General features: G+C 38.7%; 2 protein-coding genes across 2 annotated transcripts; both read right to left on the reverse strand.

The window, feature by feature from the left end:
* Nucleotides 1–7,288: 7,288 nt before the first annotated feature.
* On the reverse strand, nucleotides 7,289–14,054 carry LOC105285446. Its single transcript, XM_026971375.1, has 8 exons — nucleotides 13,280–14,054; nucleotides 12,719–12,918; nucleotides 9,663–9,740; nucleotides 9,291–9,391; nucleotides 9,108–9,207; nucleotides 8,719–8,931; nucleotides 8,260–8,373; nucleotides 7,289–8,131 (listed from the first exon to the last, which is right to left on the reverse strand). The coding sequence occupies exons 1-8, from the start codon at nucleotides 14,052–14,054 to the stop codon at nucleotides 7,976–7,978; spliced, it is 1,737 nt and encodes a 578-aa protein (XP_026827176.1). The 3' UTR covers nucleotides 7,289–7,975.
* A 2,492-nt stretch (nucleotides 14,055–16,546) lies between these two features.
* Nucleotides 16,547–17,377, reverse strand: LOC113562320. Its single transcript, XM_026971376.1, has 2 exons — nucleotides 17,063–17,377; nucleotides 16,547–16,990 (listed from the first exon to the last, which is right to left on the reverse strand). The coding sequence occupies exons 1-2, from the start codon at nucleotides 17,163–17,165 to the stop codon at nucleotides 16,893–16,895; spliced, it is 201 nt and encodes a 66-aa protein (XP_026827177.1). The 5' UTR covers nucleotides 17,166–17,377; the 3' UTR covers nucleotides 16,547–16,892.

Genomic DNA, 17,377 nt, shown 5'->3' on the forward strand with positions numbered 1-17,377 from the left:
ATTTATAGACCGATCATCCGCACTCGGCAATTAGTAACCGCCTCTCGCAACCGATCGATCACGCGATTATACGAGTGTCACGATCTTTATACGAGGCCGACAATACGAGCAGGCAGCTCGACGTCACGTCGCAAAGTGACGTCGCGAGCGACCGCGTGTCCGCCGAAAAGCTTCTCCCACTAAACAGAATCGCTGCAGTTGGTTTTGTCACGCCCATCGTGGGTCGAGCGTGCTCGGCTACGCCCACGAGCCTTTCGATGAGAATGAAACAGAGCGAGATACTTCCATCGAGTGCAACGAGGACGATTGATCCCACCCTACACGGCAAATTTCCCCCTCGACCAATCGGAAATTGCGCGAGGGAGTAGCGTGAGACAGAGACACACAGATACTCGCCACGTGACCGTGAAAGTCGAAAGGAGAGGCAAATAGGCGTGAAGATGCGTGAAGATGAGGGTGCGAGCGGATGGACGATTCCGCGGCGTTTTCTTGGGGCTCCTTGGTATCGCGCGGCGGACACCAGCACGGTATTGTAATCGATATTATCGCGTCATTAATTTAACTGTGACTCAAGTCCGATAGCCACCCACTGAGACTGACTTGCGAAATTGTTCGTCTGGAAAAAGCGGTGAGGTTACTCGAAGAGAAACGCGTTTCCTCCCCCTCCAGGATTATAATCTTGCAGTGTAATTTGTGATACGGCAGCGCGTGCGACGTAAACTTTATTTCCCAGTATTTCGTCGCTAAAAATGCCCCTGACGCCTTCTACGATAATAGGAGAACGAAATGGAGCAGAAACTGAAGTCCCAGATTATGGGAGCAAATTATCCGGAATCTCATTGGAAACTGATATATTTCCTTTCCCGCCATTCAATCAAACTTCCTTCTCAATTGAAATATCTTCCAGAAGCTTAACCCCCTGCGATTTACTCGAGCAAACTCGAGAATTGTCGATGACCCCCTTTTCGTCGCAAGTTTTCCTATTTGCAAACTAATATCCGACTCTAGCGGTTTTCTTTCTTTATCCTTCGTCACTCAACAATTGTGACTAACTTTGTGTGTGCAGGAAGTGATGGATGAATTCGCAAGAGAAATGCATGACGATAGTTGCAAATCATTGGACTTAATATAGCATTCATCTGATTTGAGAAATTTGTAATCAAAAATTAGAAATATGCGTATTAGTGGATATCCGTTCAGATAGCATCACGCGGAGTATTATATCAATAATACGTGTCGCGCGCATTATCGGGCACTTAATAGTCGTGTAATAGGCATCACACTCCGTTTGCGAGTAATCGTTCCTCTTATCGGCTATTTTTCGTATCGGCTAAACGTATATTGCTTATCAGTATGGTGACAAACGCCTTTGAGTTCAGAAATATTTTTCATACCAATAGGGTTCCCTGATTAGTTCACTCAGGAAGTGAGCGATTAGCAACATTGGCCCTAACAATTAGAATTAAAAAGTTAATACATCAGAAAATATATATAGATCACATAAATATTAATTTTGTGACTCAACGTATAATTGTTACTTTGCTATTTTTTGCTAACGAGAATTAAAATCGTTTCGGTGTCTCACATATTTCTGTATTTCTGTATTCTCATGTTCCCTATTCTAGCTTAAATATTATAATATTTCTTTATCACTCTTTATATTATATTTAGATTCATTGACGTGTGATTATTATAGTAGCATATTTCACAAAAATTGTTTGGTGATGATAAAATTAATAACAATACAACGACAGATGTACGTCACAAAGACTTTCGGAGACACTCGAGGCGCGTCTAACAGTCGAAAAATGATGGATCACCCGATGGTCGTCCACTTCGTGGTTCCACCTCGGGCACGGTGCCTGGAAGGTAAATGCTGCTCTCCTCGTTTGCCCGTATGTAGCCAAATAAGAGACGAAAGAGTGTTTGCTTAAGGGTCGAGGCACGTCCAGCACACTCACGGGATACTCGTTTTCACTCGCCTCTCGATACGTTTCTACGTACTCCCATAGTAATGCTATCGCGCTTACCAATGTCGTGGACACGCGTGTCGCCCCTGGACGGGGCACGTTTTAAAGATTTAGACGCGAGAGTGGTCCTATTTTTCTAACCATTACATTTTGCCATTTTATTTATTTTTTGAAAACGTTGACAAGTTTTGTAAGAAGGTACACACCCAGGCGATGCACAAGTGTATAATATATTAAAATGTGCCCTGCCATTTATTATGCAATATTAAATTTTAATATTAGACATAATTTATAATTGTTGCAAGATATATTGTATTAATACATATTTATTTAATTTACGTACTTTTTCCATGTTTCTTTATATTTTTCATATCTTTGTATTATTAATTTTGTGAAAGATTGTAGTTTTCTCGGATAGTTTTGAATCGTGATCTTTGAATCTTTAATTCTTCCTCTGTTATGCTTTATTCTTATGTTTATTATTATATTATCTTTATTATTATATTATAAACAAATGGATTTTGATATAATAATATGCTCCAGATTGCCTTTAATAGTGAGTCCTTGGACATGATTCCTTTAGGCATTTACAGATTCTACGCCATTGACAGCATATCAGGGTCCATGCAGGTAGTAAACACATATGTATATCGTATTGTGGATCGCTGGCACGTATACACAGGTAGCCTTCTGTCACCCTTCGCTACCGAGCAAACATTAAATGATTTTTAACCACCGATTATGCTCCGTCACGATAAGCGACAGAGCTTCTCCACTGTCCTCCGTCGTATCTTCATTCGAGAGCAAACCCGACAAAAATCTCCGAGAAAATATCCGTTAAAAAGAAATTTATCATCGAAAACATATTGCCAATAATAGAGAAATGCTCGTCCGTAAGAATAGAAAAACGAATCGTGCTTTATTTACGATAAGTGCGATCGATAGTATTAATATACTATCGATTCGCAGAATTTAACAATTAAAAATGTTATATCGTTTAGAATACTTTTCAAAATATTACATTAAATATATTTTATGTAAAAGATTCAACAAATTAATATACCACTTGTAAAGTGATAAAGAAGCATGCCTGCATGAACGACGATTGTCTTAAATCCGATGAAACTTACACATTCTGAACGATACATATATACGCATAATACAAATGCACGATAATTCGAAATCTTAGTTTCTTTCGATTGATAATGCTTATTGGACTATCGTGATTGTCTCGATAATAAAAAATTCGGGAATTAGTGTGCACGAAACGAGAAAGAAGATATGAAATGGATACCATTGGGCATCCACTTCATATCTTCTTCTGGGCATCTTTCTTTCTCTTTGTCTCTATCTTTTTAACAAAAGCAATTAACAATTTGATAATACTTAATTCGCACGTCGTGCTCCTTATCCACAGGATAAGATTGCTGTTTCGATTAACTATCGCTGGCCGTTCGCTGATAAACCCTAATTGATGTCGCTTATATTGGTATACGCTTATCGCGGATCGTCCGTATTTATGTAAATATCGTTAATTGAGTCTTATCGACCGTCCTACGCTCATTTATCGGTCTAATTTTAATTCTTCGTCCGCTTACATGTCGCTAAAGTGACACCACTTACTTAGCACTTCATACTTTATGTAATGTTACACAAACAGTGAGATCACTTAGATAAGAGACTCTCCCGCGCAATTCTCCAAAGAAGATAGGGCATTGTAGGCTCTCCCAATTATCTATCACTTTATTAATATTACGCGAAGCTTTCATTAGCTGACATAATATAAAAGATGACAGTGCGAAAAAACCCATTTAATATATAATACTTGTTAATTTTGTGTGTGTCGTTCTTCCTGTCTTCTCTCCTTTCTCTCTCTCTCTTTTTCTCTCTCTCTCTATGAGATATATCATTACGGGCCGTATTCATAGTCGTGAACTCCTGAGTGAAGTTCGATCATAATTATGCGAATGCTTCGTCCGAGTTCAAAACCTGATTCTCAAGTTGAGTCACGACTATGAATACGGCCCTAAATCTATCTTGTTTTTTATTCATAGTAATGATGAGTGTCTCCATCGAATTTATATTGAAATGTAAAACAAATTATAGGATTATTATAAAACGTTAATGTCTCTTATTCATAATGATGAATTAAAAGACTCTGTCTTCATCACATTTTTATTGAGATAAATAATAAATTATAAAACAATCATCATTATAAAACAATTTCCTAATATATGAATTTTCATAAGTAAAATCACATTTTTGTCATTTTACACATTCCCGTTGAAAGCAATATAGGTAATTACTGTGAAAAATTTGAAGTTTGCTTTAATATCTTATCAAACTTCAATTCGATATTTTGTTTATTGAAGCGGTGATAAGTATCAATCAGTTGATAAATATGTATATGATAATCTTGGAAAACACCAGAGCTTACCTAAATATAACTTGAGAGTACTGTATAACATTTTATAAATAATCACATGCAAAATATTTGTTACTTTTGATTAGAATTCATAAAAAATGCAATGTTATATGTATGTAATGTGATAACACGAAAACACATGAATGATTGCTGTATCTACTAAATGGATAGTAAATAATGATTTTATTTTTACATATTTGATTGATATTTGATTGATAAGTTTATGAAATGGCCATTTTATCGCAATGATGAATACTATCATCATCATTAACTACATCGTGTTACTTTGGATTTAGTGATAATAATAATAATAATAATGAGAAATAAAACTGTACATAATCGATTTATAAGTTTTCCAATGAATATGCAATTATCACACCTATATTTATTATCGTTTGTGTCAATGTAGATATAAATAACTTGCACAATTTATTTGATTGATGTTATCATAACATTCAATAATTAAGGAATATTATTAGTTTCTCTTTTATGACAAATTCTTTTATCGTTTTTACAGTCTTCAACCAGGTTTCTTTAACCATTCGTTTTGTTGTGTTTGCCTGTATCATTGTAATATACACGACACACACGCATGTGTGTTAGTATTAAAATTTACCTGTAATACATTTTTAATAATTTTTATTATAAACTTTCATTGAAATTGCGTAATGGGATTTCACAAAGAATCCTCACCGCTTATTTCTAGCTATCATTTCAAATGTGGAAATTAATCTCGCGATTTCAATAATCAGTTCGACGATAACTTTTCACGACGTCGTCGGGCCCGACACAATTACGCGAGTTCCGCTCCGGAGGGTGCAATTATGCCGTTTAACGAATATCATGGCGTCTTTCGACCCGATGGTTCACCCTCTCTGCATCCGGCGTTCGACCTCCTCTCCCTCTCCCGATCCCCGCCTTACATACTCCACCAGGGAAGTCCTATTCCGTAATTAGAATCTCCCAGCCCCCTAGGAGGCCTCGCGACCGACTTCGCCCCCTCACCGGCCATTACTTTTAATGGCGTTGTTAATGAAACTAGGTGTCGCCAAATTAACCTCCCATTCCAGCTGTGCTCAACCGTGAAACGAAAGCGCTGCTTTGGAGAAATTAAATTTCTCTAATTACGTCGCCGTGTGATTATCGCCGATAATAGACTGCTGCTTTATAAATCTTTTTCTCGTAGGTTTTTCACGTAAATTCGCGGAGATTGAGATGAGAGATTGAGATTGAAAGTTTTTGGGATTTGAATGTTGTATAAATATATCATCTATGCAGAGCAGGGCAGCGTGATTAATATATAATGAAAAAATAAGTAAATTAATAAATTAATTTTAATAATAAATTATTATCTATTAAATTCATAAATTTATGAATAAATTAAATTATAAAAATTACTTTAATAAAAATTAGTATTACAAAAAAGAGATTAGAGAAACAAGTACAGAAAATAATTTAAAATATTTTACATTTTAAATAATTATTTTCCACTAACGTGGATAAATCTTAATTTATCTTCAAGAGTAAGCTTATTTATTTTAGAATTCAAAGTTGTTTCAAATAATGATGAAAAATTTGCTATTTAAAGAGTTATTAGACGAGAGATATTTTGAAAGAATTTTCTTTGCTTCTTTCTTTAGTTACATATCCGATCAGCACATACACAGCCCAAAAGAGAATGCGATTGGGGGAGCAGACACAGAGAGTTTGAAAACCACTGGCCCGGGCTGATTATCGCGGTAACCACCCCCCGAGCGCCAATTAATCTTAACTTTTACGGGGCAAACACTTTTCATTAAGCCCGCCCCTCCCGCTGGCGTCGGCGTTCCGTCGCCCCTTCGCCGCACCCCTTCCTCGTTTCTCGCAGCCTTAGCCGCCCCCGCAAAACCCCCCATTTTTCCTCACTCCCTTCCTTCCTCTCCTTATCACGCTGCGCCGCTCATCCTCCTTCGGCCACGGCGAGGAACGGCAAGGAAAATGGCTCCCCAGACAAGCGTTTAATCTGGCTCTAATTAGCAACTTACCCTCCACCATTGCTCTCGCTTTCTCCCTCCTTCTGTTTCCCTCCTGCATCGGGGTAGGTGCACTTCTCGCGCATTCTCCGTGACCAATCCCGTTCTGCTTTTGTCAAAGACAGGAACGTATCTAAATGTCTTTGATCCCTTAAAATACCTACGCGTTTATTTGTTGTTTTCTCGTTAATTTAATCTCTATGAGAACGCTAATTCTTTCTCTATTTTTCATACCAATTTCTTGATATTGTTGAATTTTTATTTTATTTTATACAGACTCTTTAAATCATGATAAAACATTTTGTAGGAAGAGTGAGCTCTTTCTTTTTTTCTCTTTCTAAGAACTGGAATAAGAACTCTGTATAATGATAGTAATAAGAAACATTCAATTTATAAAAGTGAATTAATATTTCACGTAAAACTTGAAGCATAAAATTGTCAAGATCTTTAATTGATCGTAGTATTCCTATATTATCAAAAGGTTTATTATCAAAGGAAGATTTAGAGTTATCTTCAGGTACAGGGATTTACTTATGGATAAATGGATAAGTGGTGTCCATTCTTACAGATGGTCGATAACTCGGGATAAGTTATCGACTTTGAAGTTTTATTGAAGAAATATATCCATAATTATAAGAATTTGAAGGAAACTCAGTTGTTTTGTCGAGAAAGCAGCTTCCTTCCAAAAATCTTTGAAATAAATATATTGTAATATTGGGTGAAAAATCATCTTGATGTGAATGACGCTAAGAAAAGTAAAAATTAAATTCTTCTTTGTGAAGAATTTTTATTTATTTAAACACAAATATTAAAACTAAACATTGATACTGTTATAAAAAATTTATTATTTAATTAGGATTTTTCAAGCAATATTTTTCCGGTTTTTAACTTTTCTATATATTTTATATAAAAGATTGGCAAAGTACAATTTTTTGTACAGATAGAATCTTAAAACAAATTTAATAAATTGTTATATATTATATTCATTAAAATATAATCTTCCGAAATATTTTATTTAAAAATAGATTTTTTCGAATTCTTGTAAGAATTTCTATGCGTAATAGACAATATAATTATTGTAGAAAATATTTTAGTTCAGTAATTTGACTCGTTTTTTAAAGATTTATACTTAGATAACAGAGCTAAATTCAGAAACAAAAATGTTTGGTTTTAATATGATAATAAATTATTTGCAATATAAAGAATAATAAAAGTTTATAAACTCAAATGCCTTTTATATTTAGCATCTTCGTTTATTGCTGATGAACATCCTAAGAACTGGACATCTCTAATTAATCATTATAATATCAACTGTAATTTCTGATTAAGTTTTCAATGCCAGTTTTCGAATAAACTTAACGGCCGCTATACTGTAACAATCATGCTTTTTGGCACTTTTGAGCGAGTGCCGTCTCTTCATGAACAATCGAGCACAATCGTAAAAGTCCTTAAAAGATCAGTTAAGACTTTGGTAATTGCGCGTCGTTCACGGGTTCTTTCTCTTCTCTCGTTTTTCTTGAGCTGGGAGAACCCGGAGTTTGAAGGAACTGAGGTTTCTCTTCTCCACTTCAGCTCATTACCTTATCGATCCAGGGCACAAATTTCTGGATATTGGTATACACGCCGGGCAAGTGCTCACGGCCGCAGCCGATGCCCCAGGAGACCAGACCGATCAGAACGTGTCTGCCTTCCACCGACATTGTGAGCGGTCCACCTGAATCACCCTGTAACAAATTGATTTATAGGCATAATTTCATAATTCTATGGGGGTTTAGAATTTTAGATCATTGCTCAATTTGTCAATTTAATATTTTATGGATACCCTAGGATGTTTCATGTATTATTTTATTACCTGGCAAGAGTCTCGTCCACCTTCTTTATAACCTGCGCACAGGAATACATCGTGTATGGTTTCTCGTCTTCCAGCTGCTCTGAACCACTTCTGACACTTCTCGTTTGGTATTACCTAATTAAAAAAATAATCTTGCGTTAATATAAATATAAAAATATAAAAATGCGTTATGAATATATTTTGTGTATAATATTAGATTATTTTGTATAAAATTTTTCCCCTATTGTAACTCTTATCTTAAAAACGCAAAGGTTTAATATATGTTCGTAAAATTATTACAAAGATATAAAAAATTTATTTAATTTATTATTTAATGTGGTGCTAATGAAACTTTCAACATTTTACAAAATTGCATCGTTAGATGTAATATTACGTAATTATCGTGTTATCGCGCACGATTCCGCTGGGAAGCAGCGTTTCCGCATCAAAGGTAGATACGTCAGCCCAAAGTACACTCACCTCAACGTCGACTTCTTGAAGAATGGATGGCGCCGAAGTTTGACCGTGCCTGGTCCGACCCCAACCAGCGACAGTTGCGGTTCGGCCGGAGAGCTTCAAATTCCTCGCCGGCAGGCAAACCGGAACGATGTGTTGCTTGAAAGCCACCGTCCGAGACAGCTTCACCAAAGCCACGTCGTTCCGAAAGTCAGTGGGCGAGTATTGCGGATGTATCTGTTGTTATCACGAAGTTTATCATAAAATTGACTAATTTATCATAAATTTATCAAATAATCTGAGCACTGTGATATTTCTTTTTTTTATATTCCGCCGAAACTAATACGTCCTAATGTTAATAATTAACATCGTGTAAAATATCGATGCACCGACGTATTAATATATTTAAAAACCTCTTTTCTCTCGATGTCGAACTCTTCATGACGGAGCGGTTGCCTCGAGTCTCGAACGTTCCATTCTCCAAGACGCACTTTCAGATTGCTATTCGGAGTCCTGCAAAGTGCAAATTACGTATCGATCAATGATCCTATCAAGGACCACAATAAAAAGAATGACAATGCTAACAAGATACTAACGTTGCGACGCAGTGTGCGGCGGTGACCACCCATCGATTGTTCAGCAAGGCGCCGCCGCAGGACAGCTTGGTTGACAGGAATCCCAACTTGATAATGGCCGCCTGCAACATGCAAACGTCTAGTAGCTCATTAGCAGTGCGTTACATGAAATATGCGGCCGCGTTACGGCTCGCGGCCTTTTAACGGATGAGATTTAATAGATTATTTCTTTCTCGCTCTCACTAGGCGAACCGAGCAAATTGATGGCTCGTTCGTGATGAATAATGCAGAGGAAAGGAAGAGTGTGTCTCGCTTCGCGAGTGCCGCGCCAGGGATATTTATGGCTGACCAAGGATCGCGACGAGAGGGAGGAATCGTACGAAGAGGACTCACCTGCCACGGATGGGTGCCGAAACTGGACGAGTGCCCACCCACGATCCTATTGCTCCTGGTGTACAGCTCGGCCGCAGCCTGAAAGACGAAGCGGTATTAGCGATCGAGTTCTGAATGTGGTCCGGAAGAAAGCCGCTCGATAATCTGTGATAACGTGTGACGATGTGTGATAGAGACGGCGTGAGAGAAGGTGGGCGAAGAGCTGATACTCGTGCGAACACTCGTTGCAATTGTACAGAAGAGGATGAAAAGGCGAGATGCGGAGGATAAGTTCGTATCGAGAATTGATTAATTGATGCTTTCTACAATTATCGCAATTAATGCGGCCCAACTGGTACCTAAGTGCGATTCGTAACATTGTTTGGCGAGAGACAGAAAGCAGAAAATAAGTGTGGCGCGCCGTGGTAGAAAGTTCACGCGATTTCAGAAAATTTATTGCAACGTTACAACTTTGTTGCAACTGGAGAGAGAGATAGAGAGATACACCATTCGAAGATGTATTATTTGAGATTGATTGCTGCGCAATTTTCTTAGCAAAAATAAGATCTTTATGCGATGTTATCCAAGATATATCAGATATCCATATAATGCTGTAAATTAACCATCTAATTTTACGGATGTTACTTTCACTTTTCTTGAATTTAAATTCGACAATAGATGTATACACAGTATAAACTATCATTGATCTTATCTATTTTCTACAATCAGTTTCTATATTTTTCCATATATTTCTCATATACAACTTTACAATTATTTCCCGACAGTTCGTGTGGAATGTGCAATGTGACGGCAAAAGCACTTGTTGTGCAGTTTTCGTGCAAAAAACAATATGCGTGTTTGGGTATTGTTTCTGTCAAGTAATTTCTAAGTCATTTGGAGTCCAATATGAATCGGGCATTATATATAAATTCTATTATATTTAATAATGGATATTATATATTTCGCGCATAGTCTTGTTAGAATTCTTCGTCTCAACAAAACTCGTCACAGTTCGTTTCGAATTTCCGTCGAAGCTGTAATTCGCATCCGTAGTCTGTACATCTCAAAGTCCAATACTTCCTCGACATCAGTGGATCAAATCTGGCCGAAGTCTAATATTTATCTATTAAATCGCATAGTATCGACATCTGTCTCCTAGTCTATAACACGATTAGATTAGAATCAAACCGTGTGTGTTTTCGTACACGATCGTAGCAGCCGGGCAAATCCAAACCGATGATTGAACACTCCTAAAGGACCTCGAAGAAGCTCAGTCATTGCGACAATCAGATTTCAGAAGCGCAAGAAACACAAGCAGCGTGAGCCCATCGTAATGACGGAAATAATCGTAATCAAGAGGACGTGGCTTCGATCAGTTCATTTCCCCATCTACTACAGACATCGACAAGATCGCGCGTCCGTACCATCGGAATTTGAACCCACCGGGGGTGATCAATCAATAGCTGAAATTTCGATGAGCCTCGTTCGGTGCGCTCGACACGTCGTGTGCGACACTCGGGTGCAACAATGTCCCCGTGTGCGTTTTCATGCGATTACCACGGTATCTGGAGTAGTCCACAGCGTTGGAGGACGAGTCCTCGATCGGCACGTGTATGCCGGAAGTGCCGGGCGGATAGCCGCTCTCGTACTCGTCCTGCGGATAGTCCTGGACTGTGTGATACGGACGAGTGGCGTACGTGGGTCGGTCGTGGCCGATCGCGAGATCGTTTGGCCGATCGTGGCTCCAGATCCCGTAAGAATCATAAAGCGTGGTCGGCTTACCAGCAACGTCACCCACGTACGCGGGCCGATAGGCCCCATGGCTCTGCGTGGGCCTGCTGGGCCTCGCCGTCGCGCTGCTGTAAATGTGCACGTCGTCGTCCACGTACGGCTGTTGGTGCCCGAGATTTATGGAGAACGCTGGGCAACGTAACGATGTCGCTATTAGCTGCACGGAATCGCACGCGTCGCAATCGAATTTAAATCCGTAGTTGGAACAACAAAGCTCTGATCTATTCTATTGATGCCCTATTCCAATGACGATATCAAATTAGGTATAATCGCGTATTATAAAATATTAGGTAAGATAGATACATTATAAATGGACATGGTAGCATCGTATTAGAAATAAAAGAAGTTTTATTACTACTTCTAGTTTCTTTGACGACATTATTCTCTCGCGTGTTCCGAATCGCGCTATTGTATTGATGGTCACGCGGTTACGGTTGGCGACTTGCGACTTGAGAAAGCACGCTCGCGTAAAGTTCCACAGCCGTGCAACGCGATGCCGTCGCAAACTAGGTGTGAATAACTGTGTTTGAAAGTGCCGGCCGTGCTGTCGCAGCGTTGGTGCGCGCGCGACGCTAGCTGGACGCTGTTGGTTGTGTAATTTCGGATGTCGCCGGATAGAAATCAGGTTACTTCCAGCTAGCGTCTCCTTTCAGTTTGCGATAAACCAGACGTTCGCAACGTTCTCCCAACCCGATCGTCTTAATCCTTCGCTCTGATAAAATAATGTTACGTACATCTCTCACGGCTGATTATTATTCTTTTTATACTTCTTCATGTGTACATATCCTTTGTAATCTGATTTTTTCTGTTCTACATGCGTTAAATATCAGTTTTAGATAATTACTATGAAGACAGATCAAGATAAAACCATTTAACATGACCGTAATCAAATTTAAAAGCGTTTTGCCGAAGTTGTTCTCAAGCGAGTCGCCTAAAAATGCGATACAACTTCGAAGTCTCGATTCGGGAATCCAACTTAGAGATATTTAAGAATGTGAATCCTCAGAACATTCACAGGATGTCATAAACTTACTGAGACATGACGATAGATAGAGAGCAGAGTTAATAGAGAACGCAGAATTAAACGTTCTTCTGTGAGAAACATTCTTCTGTCTCGTTGTATCTTCCAAATCTTATCCAAATATTACATTCAGGAATTTGTAAATTAGTTTATCGAAATTGATACACGAAGCTTTCAATCATACAATGTAGTTTGTGTACGTAGTCTCTTTGCAACTAAAGCTACTTTACATATACTTTCTCGGTATAATTTCTTGCTCTAGCACTCGATGAAACTTACTCGCATTTTGCAGCAAACCCGCGTTCGGTCTCGGTACTTTTTCAGGTATGTCGTCATCGTCCACGCAGCAACTCCATATTAAACCTCCGGAACAGAGGTCAACAGGCCGACCGCCACCCAAAACGCAGCTAATGCTGAGGCCGCACTCGAACTTCGCGCCTTTATACTTGCACGTTTGTGGTATCACTGAAACAAAGATTGTTAGATTATGCATATTGTTCGGTCAACGTCGATACTTATATTCAGTCATTGTTGATTATTTGAATATTAATAAAATGATATTACTTTTACGATGTTGGGTCAAAATTTTGAGTATCAGGTAGATATTCTTCCTAACATCTATATTGCTTTTCGCAAAGTGCTGTACAGAATGCATTTACGATATTGGTAATTCAACATCAGTTATTGACTCGTGACCGTTATGCCGTGCTGCTTCAATGATGAAAAGTGAAGTTAATCAATAGATGTTCCCCGCGATCATGATCACCGCTCTGATAACACCTTCCGTAACAGTATTTCCGTTCCATTTTCTGTCATACAAACATACTTCTGCCCAACATATCCATAAGGCTGCTCTGTAGGTTGGAGCTGTGTCCTCGATGGTCACTGGTATAGTTTCGCTTCTTCCTCAGTGTCTCCACCAGCAAAGCACCTTGCTGCTGACTGGTGAGCTTCCTCCTTCTACCCTGTCGATGTCCACCTATCGATTCTTCGAATTCTCCGTTCAATCTCTTCCGCCTAATTTCGTCCAGGAATTGCTGGACGTTGATTTCCTCGTCTAGCTCGCTTTGTAAACCTTTTTCAAATATGTTTTGTCCGCTCCAGTCTATCCCTTCCACGTTATGATCCAAGAAATGGTTCTGAGTGCCTTGGGAGAACTCGTCACTCTTCAGAGAATCCGTATTCTCCAGCAAGGAGTCACCGTTATGAGGAAAATTTGAAAAGTATTGATATTGCTCGAACTTGCCCAACGATGGCTTGCTAATCATGTTTTTCAAAGTATTCTCAATGGCCCGATTCTCGCGCATCAGATCTTGTTCTATCCTAGCAGTTCCTGTGTTCCAAGGATTCTCGCTCGAGTCCTCGGCCACCGCCAATCTTCTTGGTGAAGTTTGGAGAACGTCATCCTTGAGTGAATTCGACAATCTCGATCTGTGAACTGTCTGCGCGCCAAATTGCTGCGGGTGAACTTCCTTAACCTTGATCGGTGCAACTGACCGGCTTGTGACCTTGAGGTCCTCCCTGCGTTTCCACGGATAGGAGTCATACTGATCGAGAGCGCTCGCCACGGTGATCAGGAGCACCACAAACACGATTTTCATGGTCGACTTTGACTTCCGCTTACCACTTCGAGGATGTTTCGTGCATCATCACGGCTTCACTGTACACTCAAGAATTGGAAGGAACGTATGTGATTGCGTAATTACTAATTTAGAATTAGAAGGAAAATGAAGACGATTTCTTTGACGGTTTCTTCGTATAACGAAAGAAATATCAGTTTAGTTAAAAGTTATTAATTTTCTACAAGATTTAATTATCTTAAATCTCATTCGCAAAAATATTTGAAAAATATTTGATCAGCGCACAGTTAATTTCCTTGATTTATCTTCTGGTTCTTCTTTTTCTTCTTCTTCATATGAAAAATAATGTCCAACTTCTGATATCCTCAATGATCAATTAATGTCAATACCGAAAGAAGACTTGAAACTGTGAGTGCACTCGTCGTTTCTTCATCAATTAATTCACTAATTAATTCTGAATCACAGATGATGTCAAACGTCATTGAAGGCTTCGGCGAAAGATACAATGCGAACAATCCCTCTGGTTCAAAGCAGTCTCAGCCATTTTAATGTCACTGATATTTTTTTTCAGAATAACTTCGCTCCATTGTGTGTTCCAAACTTTTTTGCTAACCAAAGTATCCACAGAATCTCTCCGAAGATGGAGGTAAACGGAGTGTAATGTGCTTGCCAGACCGGTCAAAGGTCAACGGCGCCTTATGACACCTCGCCGAGGTAACGGAGAAGCATGTGACAGTGCACGCCTTCCGCACGTGGACTGACTTAAGCCGATGTCTCACGAGTCTCGATCGGGATCTAAGGAGTGCGTCCGCTGCTTTCACCGGCGTCAGCTTTCCCGCAACGGCTATGGTGTCGTCCCTTGATTCCACATTGGTTCCCCACCTTCGCCATCGCCGGAACACATCGCGATGCGTCTCATTTTCCATTTCTTTCTTCGTTATTTCATCGCCATGATATTGTCGTACTCTAAATAGTTGGAAAACTCCTTTAGGATTCGGACTAGCCGTATGATTGCGAAGGTAGTCCTGCAGAGGTGGAAATTTAGGATAGAAATCTCCTCTGATGGATCCATGCTTGAAATATTTAAGCTATGTCTTGCTTTATTTTTTTATTTAATTTTATTGCTATTATTGTCACTGTTGTTGAAATATATTTTCTGATTACTGCTAAATTGGCGAAAGTTACATCTCAAATTATTTGCATCGATGTTCTTTTCAATTGATGTTATTTTATTGGCTTTATTTTCTTTTGTGATTTTTAACAGTACGTTTACGAGAGATCTTTTGAAGCATAATTAAGTAACTGTATTTATTTAAGTAAATAAGTAAATAATTATTTTATTATCATCTAGTTTTGATAAAGATTTTGTTGGTGATAAAAATCCAAATGCTCCAGAATAGTATCTGTTAATATCAATGATTTTATCACAAATGGAAGATAAGAAAATACGTGAAAGATCAATGGTCCTCGATGGCTGTTCGCTGGATTGGCCATTAACATCGAATGGATTCGACACACTGAGATTTCGCGACCCAATTTCATCGCATGGTTTCACTGAAAGTATTTTTGCTTTCGAAGATAAAACTCAAGTCGACGTAAAGCATTTATGGAGCATCCTCATATTACGTCCCAAGATTATTTAAAGAAAATTACTTAAATTACTTTTACCATTAAGCTATATTTTATGAGAGAACATTTTCTGGCGTAAACTAAGTAGATCTTTCAAGTAAATCTAAATAGATCTTTGAGCTTTGCTGAGAAATCTCGTTAGAGATTGAATTAATTAAAATTCAAAAGCTGCAGAATAATTTTGTAAGCGGTGCGTTTCATCTTCAATTGAGAGAAAGATGTCATCAGTGGAATGCTTTTTTAACGACGGAGAAGGAACACGCTGAGGTCGCAGTGAAAACGGAGCTTCCGTGCGCTTCATTATAAATATTCTTGTAGAAAGTAAGCGTCAGTAAGTGGCCTTTCAAGTACGATTCCGATTTCGTCTCCCTTGTTAACTCAACTGTAAATCGCGAAAAGAGTCTCTCTCTCGTGCTCTGTTCACATTTGCGGCAGAAAATGCTACTCGCAATCTTCTCGTGCTGTGACGAGCGCTATATGATTCTGTTAACTAAAATATCATGCAAGATAAAAGAGGAATCTCTCTCTCAAACTTTTTTCCTCTGACATCGCGAATATCTTACACGTAATAATATGTATTTTTGTTTCACACTCATTTACTCAAGTGCCATCGTAGCCAATCTAATTCGCTTATTAAATCTAAGAAAACGAGCCGATCTCGCCACTTATTCCAAGTTAACTCGATTAATTGCTATATGCAGTAATAATGAAGAAGTGTCGGATCGCCTAGAAAATGAAGATATAGGTCAGTCATTGGTCGCCTTGGTTTCATAAATATGGATATCCGGTGAACGTCAACCGGTTTGCCATCTTAAAATCTTCGCGGTACCTGTCACTTCATCGACCTCCCTTTGTTCACTGTATTTACGCGAAGATCCGCGTAAATGCATATGTAGGCTGAATCACTACGTGTTGTTCATTTATTAACTGAAATGATTTTAACAAAGGATAGTCATCCATTAATGTTGCCGATTTGCACATGACTATAAGACTTATTTAAAGTAAACTTAAACATTACAAAAGTGGTAGCGTGTTGAAAATGGCATGAAACCACTTCTCAACAGTTGACATGGAAGACATTCGTTTTGTTATTCAAAGCGTACGAGCCGCCTTTCTCTTTCAAAGCGATCCTTCAATTTCATTTTAACGCCTGCTTAGCATTACGCATAATAACGTAATTCGCGGACAATATGTCGCAACAGCGTATTCAGAACAATGACGGCTGAAATATTAAAATATATTATACTTACGTCCAAGTTCATCAAAGAATCTCATCTCCCTGTGCGAATCAATCGCATTTTCGAGATTCTCCTCTTTCTCCAGCTGAGCTGAAAGGTACATTTAAATCATTAAATAAATGTCATTTCCAAAGATGAATAAAAATGCAGTAAGCCACTTACCAAAACTTTTTAAAAACCGGTCGTTTCTCCTCTTACTAACGAGACAACTGATGTCAACGATCAGAAGCAGTGAGATAAGCGCTCCAATTTTGAGAGCAACCATTTCTCCCCTCAGCCGTCAATGATGATTGTGCGAGTCACTGTCGTTCGCCAATCATGTTCGTCGATCGATCCGGTACCGGATCATTTTGCCATTTTCTTCATAACTTCACCTTGAAATTCTTCATGCCTTCACCTTGATGAACCTCTCTGTGAAGTGTTCGTCGCACTTTGGCAATCCCACTGGTCGTTCTACCAAAAGCGCAAAAAATCCTC

The sequence above is a fragment of the Ooceraea biroi genome, chromosome 1 (genome assembly GCF_003672135.1).
Source record: "Ooceraea biroi isolate clonal line C1 chromosome 1, Obir_v5.4, whole genome shotgun sequence".
NCBI classification, from domain to species: Eukaryota; Metazoa; Arthropoda; class Insecta; order Hymenoptera; family Formicidae; genus Ooceraea; species Ooceraea biroi.